Source organism: Triplophysa dalaica, chromosome 1 (genome assembly GCF_015846415.1).
Source record: "Triplophysa dalaica isolate WHDGS20190420 chromosome 1, ASM1584641v1, whole genome shotgun sequence".
NCBI lineage: Eukaryota > Metazoa > Chordata > Actinopteri > Cypriniformes > Nemacheilidae > Triplophysa > Triplophysa dalaica.
In genome coordinates, this window is record NC_079542.1 from 2,147,954 (window position 1) to 2,161,743 (window position 13,790).

At 36.6% G+C, this 13,790-nt stretch overlaps 1 protein-coding gene and 1 long non-coding RNA gene across 2 annotated transcripts; one reads left to right on the top strand and one right to left on the bottom strand.

Moving 5' to 3' along the window:
* Positions 1-5,694: 5,694 nt before the first annotated feature.
* Positions 5,695-7,798, bottom strand: LOC130424326 (uncharacterized). The gene is made up of 3 exons (XR_008906932.1): positions 7,425-7,798; positions 6,780-6,873; positions 5,695-6,445 (listed from the first exon to the last, which is right to left on the bottom strand). It is a non-coding gene; the product is annotated as an uncharacterized LOC130424326 (long non-coding RNA).
* A 1,289-nt stretch (positions 7,799-9,087) lies between these two features.
* Positions 9,088-12,442, top strand: LOC130429928 (uncharacterized). Its single transcript, XM_056758785.1, has 3 exons — positions 9,088-9,218; positions 9,524-9,658; positions 11,193-12,442. Exons 1-3 carry the CDS (start codon positions 9,088-9,090, stop codon positions 11,878-11,880), a joined length of 954 nt encoding a protein of 317 aa, XP_056614763.1. The 3' UTR covers positions 11,881-12,442.
* The last annotated feature ends 1,348 nt before the right edge of the window (positions 12,443-13,790 follow it).

Here is a 13,790-nt window from a genome sequence, read left to right on the forward strand (position 1 = left end):
CCTGGACTTAATGCCAAAACATGAACAATTTTCAGCGAAGTAAAAATGTTATCACTGAAAAAATGTGATATAAATTACGAAAGATGTAAACAAATATTTATAAATCATTGCCAGACTTCAAATGATATGAAAAGCAATTGAACTGAAAATATCATGAGCTGTCGAATCTCTTTCTGTATGATGACGAGAGCGATCTTCAGACAGAGCCTTTCAGTGCCTGAGTCAGTCTGTGTAAACGTGTTTGCTCCAGCGGGTGTAGTCTTTCACAGTCTTTCACAGTCTTTCAGTCTTTCACAGTCTTTCAGTCTTTCACAGTCTTTCAGTCTTTCACAGTCTTTCACAGTCTTTCAGTCTTTCACAGTCTTTCAGTCTTTCTCAGTCTTTCACAGTCTTTCACAGTCTTTCAGTCTTTCTCAGTCTTTCACAGTCTTTCACAGTCTTTCACAGTCTTTCAGTCTTTCAGTCTTTCAGTCTTTCAGTCTTTCACAGTCTTTCAGTCTTTCACAGTCTTTCACAGTCTTTCAGTCTTTCACAGTCTTTCAGTCTTTCACAGTCTTTCAAAGTCTTTCACAGTCTTTCACAGTCTTTCACAGTCTTTCACAGTCTTTCAGTCTTTCTCAGTCTTTCACAGTCTTTCACAGTCTTTCACAGTCTTTCAGTCTTTCAGTCTTTCAGTCTTTCAGTCTTTCACAGTCTTTCAGTCTTTCACAGTCTTTCACAGTCTTTCAGTCTTTCACAGTCTTTCAGTCTTTCACAGTCTTTCAAAGTCTTTCACAGTCTTTCAAAGTCTTTCACAGTCTTTCAGTCTTTCACAGTCTTTCACAGTCTTTCACAGTCTTTCACAGTCTTTCAGTCTTTCAGTCTTTCACAGTCTTTCACAGTCTTTCAGTCTTTCACAGTCTTTCACAGTCTTTCAGTCTTTCACAGTCTTTCAGTCTTTCACAGTCTTTCACAGTCTTTCAGTCTTTCACAGTCTTTCTCAGTCTTTCACAGTCTTTCAGTCTTTCACAGTCTTTCACAGTCTTTCACAGTCTTTCAGTCTTTCACAGTCTTTCAGTCTTTCACAGTCTTTCACAGTCTTTCACAGTCTTTCAGTCTTTCACAGTCTTTCTCAGTCTTTCACAGTCTTTCACAGTCTTTCTCAGTCTTTCACAGTCTTTCACAGTCTTTCACAGTCTTTCAGTCTTTCACAGTCTTTCACAGTCTTTCAGTCTTTCAGTCTTTCAGTCTTTCACAGTCTTTCAGTCTTTCACAGTCTTTCAGTCTTTCAGTCTTTCACAGTCTTTCACAGTCTTTCACAGTCTTTCAGTCTTTCACAGTCTTTCGCAGTCTTTCAGTCTTTCACAGTCTTTCAGTCTTTCACAGTCTTTCACAGTCTTTCACAGTCTTTCAGTCTTTCACAGTCTTTCACAGTCTTTCACAGTCTTTCAGTCTTTCACAGTCTTTCACAGTCTTTCAGTCTTTCACAGTCTTTCAGTCTTTCACAGTCTTTCACAGTCTTTCAGTCTTTCACAGTCTTTCAGTCTTTCACAGTCTTACACAGTCTTTCACAGTCTTTCACAGTCTTTCACAGTCTTTCAGTCTTTCACAGTCTTTCACAGTCTTTCAGTCTTTCACAGTCTTTCAGTCTTTCACAGTCTTTCACAGTCTTTCAGTCTTTCACAGTCTTTCAGTCTTTCAGTCTTTCACAGTCTTTCACAGTCTTTCAGTCTTTCACAGTCTTTCAGTCTTTCACAGTCTTTCAAAGTCTTTCACAGTCTTTCAGTCTTTCACAGTCTTTCACAGTCTTTCACAGTCTTTGAGTCTTTCAGTCTTTCACAGTCTTTCACAGTCTTTCAGTCTTTCACAGTCTTTCAGTCTTTCACAGTCTTTCACAGTCTTTCAGTCTTTCACAGTCTTTCAGTCTTTCACAGTCTTTCACAGTCTTTCACAGTCTTTCAGTCTTTCACAGTCTTTCTCAGTCTTTCACAGTCTTTCAGTCTTTCACAGTCTTTCACAGTCTTTCACAGTCTTCAGTCTTTCACAGTCTTTCAGTCTTTCACAGTCTTTCACAGTCTTTCACAGTCTTTCAGTCTTTCACAGTCTTTCTCAGTCTTTCACAGTCTTTCACAGTCTTTCTCAGTCTTTCACAGTCTTTCACAGTCTTTCAGTCTTTCACAGTCTTTCACAGTCTTTCAGTCTTTCAGTCTTTCAGTCTTTCACAGTCTTTCAGTCTTTCACAGTCTTTCAGTCTTTCAGTCTTTCACAGTCTTTCACAGTCTTTCACAGTCTTTCAGTCTTTCACAGTCTTTCACAGTCTTTCAGTCTTTCACAGTCTTTCAGTCTTTCACAGTCTTTCACAGTCTTTCACAGTCTTTCAGTCTTTCACAGTCTTTCACAGTCTTTCACAGTCTTTCAGTCTTTCACAGTCTTTCACAGTCTTTCAGTCTTTCACAGTCTTTCAGTCTTTCACAGTCTTTCACAGTCTTTCAGTCTTTCACAGTCTTTCACAGTCTTTCACAGTCTTTCACAGTCTTTCTCAGTCTTTCACAGTCTTTCACAGTCTTTCAGTCTTTCAGTCTTTCACAGTCTTTCACAGTCTTTCACAGTCTTTCAGTCTTTCAGTCTTTCAGTCTTTCACAGTCTTTCAGTCTTTCAGTCTTTCACAGTCTTTCACAGTCTTTCAGTCTTTCACAGTCTTTCACAGTCTTTCACAGTCTTTCAGTCTTTCACAGTCTTTCACAGTCTTTCACAGTCTTTCAGTCTTTCACAGTCTTTCACAGTCTTTCAGTCTTTCACAGTCTTTCACAGTCTTTCAGTCTTTCAGTCTTTCACAGTCTTTCAGTCTTTCACAGTCTTTCACAGTCTTTCACAGTCTTTCAGTCTTTCAGTCTTTCACAGTCTTTCAGTCTTTCACAGTCTTTCACAGTCTTTCACAGTCTTTCAGTCTTTCACAGTCTTTCACAGTCTTTCAGTCTTTCAGTCTTTCAGTCTTTCAGTCTTTCACAGTCTTTCAGTCTTTCACAGTCTTTCACAGTCTTTCAGTCTTTCAGTCTTTCAGTCTTTCACAGTCTTTCACAGTCTTTCACAGTCTTTCAGTCTTTCAGTCTTTCAGTCTTTCAGTCTTTCAGTCTTTCACAGTCTTTCACAGTCTTTCAGTCTTTCAGTCTTTCACAGTCTTTCACAGTCTTTCACAGTCTTTCAGTCTTTCACAGTCTTTCACAGTCTTTCACAGTCTTTCAGTCTTTCACAGTCTTTCACAGTCTTTCAGTCTTTCAGTCTTTCACAGTCTTTCACAGTCTTTCAGTCTTTCACAGTCTTTCACAGTCTTTCAGTCTTTCAGTCTTTCACAGTCTTTCACAGTCTTTCAGTCTTTCACAGTCTTTCACAGTCTTTCAGTCTTTCACAGTCTTTCACAGTCTTTCAGTCTTTCAGTCTTTCACAGTCTTTCACAGTCTTTCAGTCTTTCAGTCTTTCACAGTCTTTCACAGTCTTTCACAGTCTTTCAGTCTTTCAGTCTTTCAGTCTTTCACAGTCTTTCAGTCTTTCAGTCTTTCAGTCTTTCAGTCTTTCAGTCTTTCACAGTCTTTCAGTCTTTCACAGTCTTTCAGTCTTTCACAGTCTTTCAGTCTTTCAGTCTTTCAGTCTTTCACAGTCTTTCAGTCTTTCAGTCTTTCAGTCTTTCACAGTCTTTCACAGTCTTTCACAGTCTTTCAGTCTTTCAGTCTTTCAGTCTTTCACAGTCTTTCAGTCTTTCAGTCTTTCACAGTCTTTCAGTCTTTCACAGTCTTTCAGTCTTTCACAGTCTTTCACAGTCTTTCACAGTCTTTCAGTCTTTCACAGTCTTTCACAGTCTTTCAGTCTTTCAGTCTTTCAGTCTTTCACAGTCTTTCAGTCTTTCACAGTCTTTCACAGTCTTTCAGTCTTTCAGTCTTTCACAGTCTTTCACAGTCTTTCACAGTCTTTCAGTCTTTCACAGTCTTTCACAGTCTTTCACAGTCTTTCAGTCTTTCACAGTCTTTCACAGTCTTTCACAGTCTTTCACAGTCTTTCAGTCTTTCACAGTCTTTCACAGTCTTTCAGTCTTTCAGTCTTTCACAGTCTTTCACAGTCTTTCACAGTCTTTCAGTCTTTCACAGTCTTTCACAGTCTTTCAGTCTTTCAGTCTTTCACAGTCTTTCACAGTCTTTCAGTCTTTCAGTCTTTCACAGTCTTTCAGTCTTTCACAGTCTTTCACAGTCTTTCAGTCTTTCACAGTCTTTCAGTCTTTCACAGTCTTTCACAGTCTTTCAGTCTTTCACAGTCTTTCACAGTCTTTCAGTCTTTCAGTCTTTCACAGTCTTTCACAGTCTTTCAGTCTTTCACAGTCTTTCACAGTCTTTCAGTCTTTCACAGTCTTTCACAGTCTTTCAGTCTTTCAGTCTTTCACAGTCTTTCACAGTTTTTCAGTCTTTCACAGTCTTTCACAGTCTTTCAGTCTTTCACAGTCTTTCAGTCTTTCACAGTCTTTCACAGTCTTTCAGTCTTTCACAGTCTTTCACAGTCTTTCAGTCTTTCAGTCTTTCACAGTCTTTCAGTCTTTCACAGTCTTTCACAGTCTTTCAGTTTTTCACAGTCTTTCAGTCTTTCAGTCTTTCACAGTCTTTCAGTCTTTCACAGTCTTTCACAGTCTTTCAGTCTTTCAGTCTTTCACAGTCTTTCAGTCTTTCACAGTCTTTCAGTCTTTCACAGTCTTTCAGTCTTTCACAGTCTTTCACAGTCTTTCAGTCTTTCACAGTCTTTCACATTCACAGGTGAATGGGGTTCCGGTTAATCTCGAGTCATGTGACGTTTTGACTCGGTACACAAGTTTTAACACGTAACTCAGTTTTCAGTGACTTCAGTGAACAGGCGAATGCGCATAAGAAGGGTTGTTCGCCAACTTGAACGGGCAATTTATCCTCAGATCGATGCTGGTTTGCATATAAAGATTTTCATTGAAATCACCATTGACCCTCATGACAGTTTTGGAGTTTAATCGGTTTAATCGGCTCTTCGCTACAATGTCACAACATCTCCAATTTATAAGAATCTGGACTTTAATTCATACCGGAATTATTGTAATAGTCGTGTGCTGTTGCAATACAGCAGCAACTTGCGGTGATAAAACACCGTTTTGCCGCCGCGTAAAATTGGAACACGGGGTCTTTGAGGTGAGTTTTCTGACCAATTCGGACTCATCTGTTCGCTTTTACTGGAGCAGGTGGAGATCAGAGCGAAGCGTTGACGATTGCTTAACGAGTACCGACGCGACTTTAATCGCGCGCTATTTGTCGCTGTGCGGGGAGCGCGCGCAGGATGCTGCGGAAAAACTGCGTCAATTCAACTTGACATTGATCCTGGAAGATGACAGTTTGTGTAAATTCAATACTAATCCGCTAAGCACTTTAGGTTCACAAAACGAAAACGTAAAGAAAATACAGCAGATGGACTCGAGCGTTAAAAGTCGCCAGAAACGCGCATTGCTGCCCAGTGGGCAATTGATGTTAAATAGACATCAAATTGACGTCAAACATCGGCATCAAAGAATTGGTCAAAAATGCAAATCAAATCGATGTCAAAATTTGACATCAAATTGACATCAAGTTTTGACGTTAATTTGATTAGCAATTTCTTTTACATTTTTTAACAAATTGATGTCCTATTCTAGACCAATAAATAATGAAACAACAGTACTTAATGTAAGACATGTTTTATTAAATACAATCAGCTACAATTCCAGAAATTTAAAATGTTCTTAAACCACTAATAAATATAAAATCCTCCTTGAATTACTTTTTAATTAAATATTAACATTTAAATTGATATATAAATATTAAGTGATCAGGAAAAAGCCATCACATGACAAAATTGTACATATTACAGGTTTTGATATCATATGAAAGCTCTCAAGCCCTTTCCATTTGTTAAAAACATTTACATTTACGTGTAGTTATTTAGCAGACGCTTTTATCCAAAGCGACTTACAGTGCACTTATTACAGGGACAATCCCCCTGGAGCAACGGGGAGTAAAGTGTCTTGCTCAAGGACACACTGGTGGTGGCTACTAGGATAGAACCAGCAACCTTTTGATTTACCAGTTCAGTGGTTTAACCCACTAGACCACCCACTCCATAAAAACAATTTGTAAATTAAATAAAAACAGTTTTGGAAAGGGCTTAATAGCTTTCATATGATCCTAAAACCAGTATTTTTTATTTCACCATGTGATGGGTTTTCCCAGATCATATCCCAAATGAACAAAAATAATTTTGATAAACAATTGGCTTAAGGCCTACTTATTCAGAATCTGAACACACATCAATCGCCGATTTCCCCTTTTGTCGTCCCATACCCCCACATCTATCGGGAGCAGACCGGAGATTTTTTAGCTGTATTTTTTTATTTCAGCCTCTGATAATGAAGGTTTGGACTGCTGTAGTGCACCTAAATGAAGATGAAACCACAATTAGCACACCTTTTAAGACATTAAAATATACCTAACATTTTTCGGCAACCATCACTTGTACATAGAAGTTAATGCAAGTTGCTGCTCTTAAATGTTTATTAACACTAAGATGTTCCCAGGTTTAAATAAGTATCTGTTAAATTTAGAAATGTGCACTACTTGCAAATATTTAAGAGTTGTTAAATGTTTTAAATGTGTCAGTTTACTAAGATAAGATTGTAATTTAAGCATTACATGTTTAATTTACTTAAAATGTAGCATATGTTGATAGACACTACATCCTCTAATCATACAAGAAAAGTAATGTAGTACCTATTATAACACGACATAGCCGTGTTTTCCAAAGGCCTTCTTCATTCCTGAGCCATCCATATTCATTGTTGACATCAATTTGTTTGTAAGAATTCTGAAAAAAAAGACAACCATATCAGTATTCAATGATTGTTAAGATTGTTGAACAATACAACTAAGTGACCAGAACAGCTGAGAAGTTTTCCTTTGAGCACAGTAACACAAATGGTCATTGAACCAGCTTTTGGTACCTTTAGTAGTGTGGGCTGGTCCTGCTTGACACAGTGGACCTTCTACCAGGACATTTTAGAACACTTCATCAGTGTGTATCAAATTATGAATTATAATTATGGGTATGTTTCGCTTTGTCGCATAGCATCGGTAAAGAGATTCAAATGAGGGCATTTTTATTTTATCCGAATATTAATTGCAAAACTAACATTACTCACTGACATTTCTAAATCGTTAACTCAACGTTACACGCTTAATGGATCGCACATTAACATTACCTCAGAAATCTTCACGGTACTTCTGGCGGGATATTTCAACTCACCAGATTCTAATATATCGCCAAGTCATATATTTCATCAAAACACAATCTTCTAGGTTTTCAAAGTTACCCAATATATATCGTATTTTTTATTTCATGAGATGTTTATTACTCACCTGATAAAAAGCGACAACCTTGTCCAATGCTTCGACCGCATAGCAAACACTGGCCTCTACGCAAGACGTGATGACGTACGTTTCAACGGTCAACGTAGTAAATCCTCCAAATATTTTTATAAATTTTATATTTTTACGTGTATGTATAAAATAATATGTTATACTACATTTGCATCAAATTTCACACAAAAAATAAATTAATTGTTGTAGTCCATTCACTAACTTCAGCTGCTGAGAAACCCGGAAATGTGAAATAGGCCATGGCGCCGTCTACAGGTGGTATTAAGAAATACATAAGACAGATAATAAATGGGCATTAAAACTACAGAGAATGAATGGGCATTGTAGGCCCAACATTTTTCATAATAAAATTAATGATTAATTAATGATTATTAATAAAAATTAAGGAAAAATAAAAATTTATAAAAAATTTATAAGAGTTTTTTGACTAAAATGAACATGAAGTTGTAATACTGTAAAAATGGTACATACATTATAAGGTATTACAATTTTATGAGTATTTTCAATTACAGCAATGTTTTTCTAATTTTACAGTAATATAATATCACTATAAATAACAAAAATAAGGATACATAATACTTTATGTGGGGTTACAGCAAAAATGCTGCTTTTGTTTTTAATATTTTAAATTGTAATTACATCTGAATGTATTATTGGCAAATCAGTATATTTTCTTGTAAAATTTAACAATCACTGTTTCCTTTTATTTCAGCATGAGTATTTACATACTTTTAAAAAAAGTGTTTTTTACCACAGAAGTTACAGCAGTCCACTTTCATGTACAAATCCAAGAACTGCTTCAAAAGATGTGACAAATAGATGCATTTTGAGGGGCCAGTTAGAAGAAAAATGCTATTTCAACTGGATTTACATTGATGTCAATATGATGTCAATACAACATCAAATGAATGCCTATAATGCAACGTTGATTTGACGTCATTTCAATGTCAAACATATTGGGCTATACTTACATTAACCAATTTCAGTATGGGATAAACCTCATATTTTCACCTCATTAAAAACCTTGAAGAATTTAATGTATGATTTGAATTTGAAATGATGTGGTGCACCATCTTGATCAAATCTTGTCTGAAATTTGACGTCAAATTGACATCGAGGTGCCCGCTGGGTGCTTTTACCAGGAACCCTTTGGTGCGGCAGAGGCTCGAGCGCCAATAGCTATGAGCAGCTGGGTAAGTTCTCATTCATAATTCATTCATCATTGCTTTAGTGCCCTAAATTGCCGAAACAGGATGTGTTTTCACAAAGATGTATTTATGTTAATTTGTAAGCCACCAGACTTTTAAGTTAAACTGCTTTCCTGTAGCTCAGTGGTAAAAGCATGGCTCTATCAACGTTATGGTCATGGTTTCGATCCCACAGGATTACATATACTTACAAACAAAATGTATAGTTTATTTAATGAATGTCTCTTTTGACAAAAGTGTCTGAATAAATGTAAATATTGTTTAACTTAGCTTTAAAAAATCTTTAATTAAATTTAATAAATCATGAAACATTAAGAAGATTGTTTACATCGGAATTAAAAAATTACCATGTTTAACTAGGTCGGTTAACATTGTTTGATATTTTTTTCGTGATTATTGTTTATATTTATTACTCACATAATTGCTATTAAGGAATGTTTGAGAATGCAGACAGATGCTGCAGACAACACGATCATTGTGAGCACATCATTCGAGCCTTCTCCGTCAACTTTGGTGTCTTCAACCCCACCCTGTTCACCATCTCGCACTGTGACTGTGACCACAGGTGAGCACTGAGAGCTGTGGGCTCCATCACATTCCACAGTTCATGTCCTCAGGACAGACTCATAGAAGTCATAACTCATCCTTTTCGTTTGCATCTCTCTCTCTCTCTCTCTCTCTAAAGTTGTTTAAGGGCAATTCATAAAAAAAGGAAAGAGGAAAAGTATTGTTTATAGTTCTGGTATCCTTCTGCATACACAAATCTGATACAAGGTTTGACTAATCTTGAGAAACAAGAGCAAACAACGATTACCTCTTGTATGTAATTGTATTTTGTTTGTGTCTTATATATATTTCTTTCTCTATTAGATTTAAGCAGTGTCTTCTCGCTGGTAATGACACCATCTCCAACATGGTGGGCTACAGTTTCTTCAACGCTCTTAAAATTCGCTGCTTCGAGTTGTACCAAAGGAAACGATGCACCCAGTTCAACTGGTTTGGAATGTAAGTGTGAAGCAAAAATGTTAATTTTCAAGTGTTTGAAGCTACTTAAGAGCTTCCAAACAGCATCATGTATGATTTGGTAACAGCAGTGGACAGCACAGTTATTGGTAAAGAAACTGAAACTGTCTTGGACCATTTTATCATCTGACAGAGAGATAAAGTATATTTACATTTGTAATGATGGACGTTAGCTGCTGTACTTTTACAGTAGCGAGATTCACAGAGTCACAAGCAGCTTGGTCTTTGAGTAAATTCTCAAATTGCTGTTCACAAAATTTAACAAGACAAGTCAAGTCTACCGCTCACCTCAAGCAAGTCAAGTCAGGTCCTGCTCAGAAAGTCAGTACCAAGCAGAGTGTTTGTTTTTACTTTATTTTTTCTTTGTTTTTTTACTTTTTAATTATGCATATCTGAGAAGACATGTTCTGATGCTTTGAAAAAAAGAATGTCTCTTGTGATGTTATGTATTTTTTTTGCTGTGGATTTTGCTTCTTTCTCTTTGATAATATTGACAGTAATAGTACAGCAATAGAAAAGCACACAGCAGGTGAAATTTGAATCTGAGCACCTGAACTCAAGGTGTTTAGCTCAGTTATGCTCCTGCTAATCGACTGTCAAATCTTAATTGTCAAATAAACAATCTTATGGATTTATGCTTATTCACAAACATGTCACTCTTCTCTTCTTCTTTGTGCAATGTGAAGATTCTCATTTGTAGCATCAGTGGCTCACCTGTTGTGTAAAGATTTGTAGCAGCTAAATTCTCATTTAAAAGGTACAAAACATTCAAATTTGAGAAGCCACTCATTTTAAACCCAAGTTAAGACAATGTGGAGTTGAGTGATTTTATTAAGATTTAAAAGAATATTAAAAGGGTCATAGACCACTAAAATGAATATGATCATTTGCAGATTTTGTTCTAAAATGAGATAACTGCGTTTTTAAACATTTTCATAAGTCATGTTTTTTATTGTGCATCTCAGTTTATATCAATCAAACTGCAGTTGGTTTGTTATTATTTAAGCCATATTAACCTAAATAATACAGCTAACTTACACACACTAAAACATAATAAAAATAAAAAATAAATAAAACGGAGTTATCTCATTTTGGAACAAAACTCTTCATTGGTTTTAGATGTAATATAATGTGTATACATGATTTAAGGTTCAAAAACGCTGTATTTTCCACATACTGTGCATGTTTGTTTCTCCTCTTTGCTCCGCCTCTCTGAAATTTGCAGATTTTTTACAAAGCTCATGGCTCTGAAAAGTGAGGTGTGCTATGATTGGCAGTTCTCCAGTGTGTAGTGATTGGTCAAATACTGCAAGCGTGTGAGGGAAATGTGACGCCTCTTACCATATTTGGAACATCAGGCTCCAAAGCAATTGCATGGAAACATATACCTTACTTGTGTATACATTTGGGCGGTCTTAGTCAGATCAGACACAGAAAAACATGTGTTTACACCATATGACCCCTTTAAACACTTAAATGATCTTGGCTCACATGTTTGTTTGATCTGTTTCTGCAGGTGCACATCATTTCAGGAGGCACCTGTAGCGGTACTGAAAGATTCCACACCGTACCATTCAACAATTCCAAATAATGAAAGCCGCGACATCACTGACCCGTCATGCAAAGCAGAGCTAATGAAATCAACACATAAAAACAAACAACAAAGCTCTAAATCCAAACAAATGAGGCTGCACGAGGAGCAGAACTGTGTTTCAGGCAAACATGTGAAGCAAGACGCTTTTCTGCTCAGTCAAAAGTCAGTAAAGAAAAGTGATAAAAAGAAGAAAAAACAAGCGGCCAAGCTTCTAAAAACTGTGCGGTCAAACTCCCCCGTCACCTTCACACTTTCACCCCAAACTCACACCTCCGCAATAAAGCAGAGGACATCTCTGAAAAACAAACTGAAAAGGAAAAACATGAAGAGAAAAGCAAGCGTTACTCCTTCATCTGTATCTGTAACAAAATCACTCCTGAATCTAAAGACATCTACCACCGCTCCATCAAAACTAACGGCGGTAACAAAATCAAGTCTTCAAAGAAAGAAAAACAAGAACAAATCTCACAGCAGAAGTGCAGTAACATCTAGAAAATTAAAGAAATTTACAACACAGCCTGTCTCATACTTCAAGAGGACATCATTACCAGCAAAAACATCAACAAGGCAAGAATACTTCCAAAAGATGAAACCTCTTCATTCAGTCTGAAAGTCCCGTGTGGCACGCTTGTGTTTCTCATTACCAGCAGATGAGTTTTGTAGGTCATGAGAATGTAGGACTTTTCTGTAAAGTGTAATTGTAAAAATAATTGTAAGGCAGCATTGTTACACTTCTACCAGAGGTCAAATAATACAAAACCAAAATGATACAGAGAACTTCGCTCCAGTGATTATTGATAGGTGTTGTTTAAATCGGTTTTATTGTGTCTGGACAACCGTTTAAGACAGAACTCAGATTCTGGTGGGCTGGATTTGGGCAGAGTTCCAAACAAGATTCGCTGACATGATGTATTTTTAAATTCAATGTTTATGTTTTGCCCAGAATATCTTGGCTCAGTTATGCAACCAACATTCTGATGTTTAAGAGATGGTGCAGTGGACAGATTTCATGTTCAAATGCAGCGACTGGGCCTCTGCAGTCTCATCTAAGAAATTTTTCGTATTTGTACCAGTAAATGAGTACAGAACATCAGTATGGGCGCATATGCTTACAGATTACTGCCACAGTCACAGACTTTGCTTTTATGTCTGTGTCAAATGACTAACCAAGTATTTTTAATTCAGCACATTTTATTATAAATAAGTGAACGTAATGAAACCACACGTGTCTTTAGACAAGGTTCAACTGTTTTCTAGTTTCATATTGTAAGATTCAATTCAGATCATTTACAAATGTATACAATTAAAGTTTCAGTGATGATACACTTTGATATAATTTGGTACCTTGTTGGTTTAATGTTTTAAACTTTCTTCTTCTTTTGTGTCTTGTTAAAGGGATACATCCCCAAAAAGGAAAATTCCGTCACCATTTTCTCACATTCGCGTTGTTCCAAATCTGTATAAATGTCTTTGTTCTGATGAACACAGAGAAAGATATTTGAAAGTAAATAGAGTTTGTCCCCCATTGACTCTCATAGTAGGAAAAAATACAATGGTGGTTAAAAGTGCCCCAGAATGTCCTACATTCTTTAAAATATCTTCTTTTGAATTCAACAGAACAACAAAAATGATAAAGTAACTTTTCCTATGGGAGTCAATGTCAAAATCTGTCTGGTTATAAGCATTCTTCCAAATATCTTTCTCATTGTTTATCAGAACAAAGACGCTTATACAGATTTGGAACAACGTCGAAGGTGAGTAAATGATCACAGCATTTTCATTCCCTTTAATGGTGGTATTGTGGATGTTCCAGTCTTGATACAGCCGGTTCCTGTTGTGACAACTTACCCCATATCCTGTGGCAACACACATGCATATTTATACATGCGTTTGAATGTCATCTGTGTTGCTGTGCATGTACATGCAGCCAATTGAACTTGAGGGCAGATTTTAGTGTTCACTGTTATTTAAACACCTGACACGTGTCTGCCTCGTCCTATAGCTGTAAGGTAAATTCATTCAAATTGTTGAAAATCTTGTTGTGATCATATGATATTTATTTGTGATTGTAAATCAATGTAATGAATAATCTGTCAGGGAAGAAAACATATCTATACAATGATACTGATCTAGTAAATGATAAAGTCATATGAGGTTGTGCTTTAGGAACTGACTTAAAACACTAACACCAAGCATGACGATTGGTTATGCATTTATTACAGATAATAGTTATCACAGTAGCAAATAAAAACTATGTGCCCTTTATAAAGTTATAAAGCTCTTCTAAAAAGTTTAAGCAGGAACAGCTACACACCCTAAGCTATTTCCAGCTGCTCTTGTGTTTGTTGGTTTAAATATGATGTATCTGACAGAAACTTGGCTCAAGCCGGATTTCTGTTAGTAAAGCGTTCATGTAAAGGTGTTAATCAAACGCAGGATAAACAGAGAAGTGCCTGCGGACAGGTGTTGCTTCAGGGGCGGATTTTACCTCTGATCAAAAAGCAACTCATCACAATACAC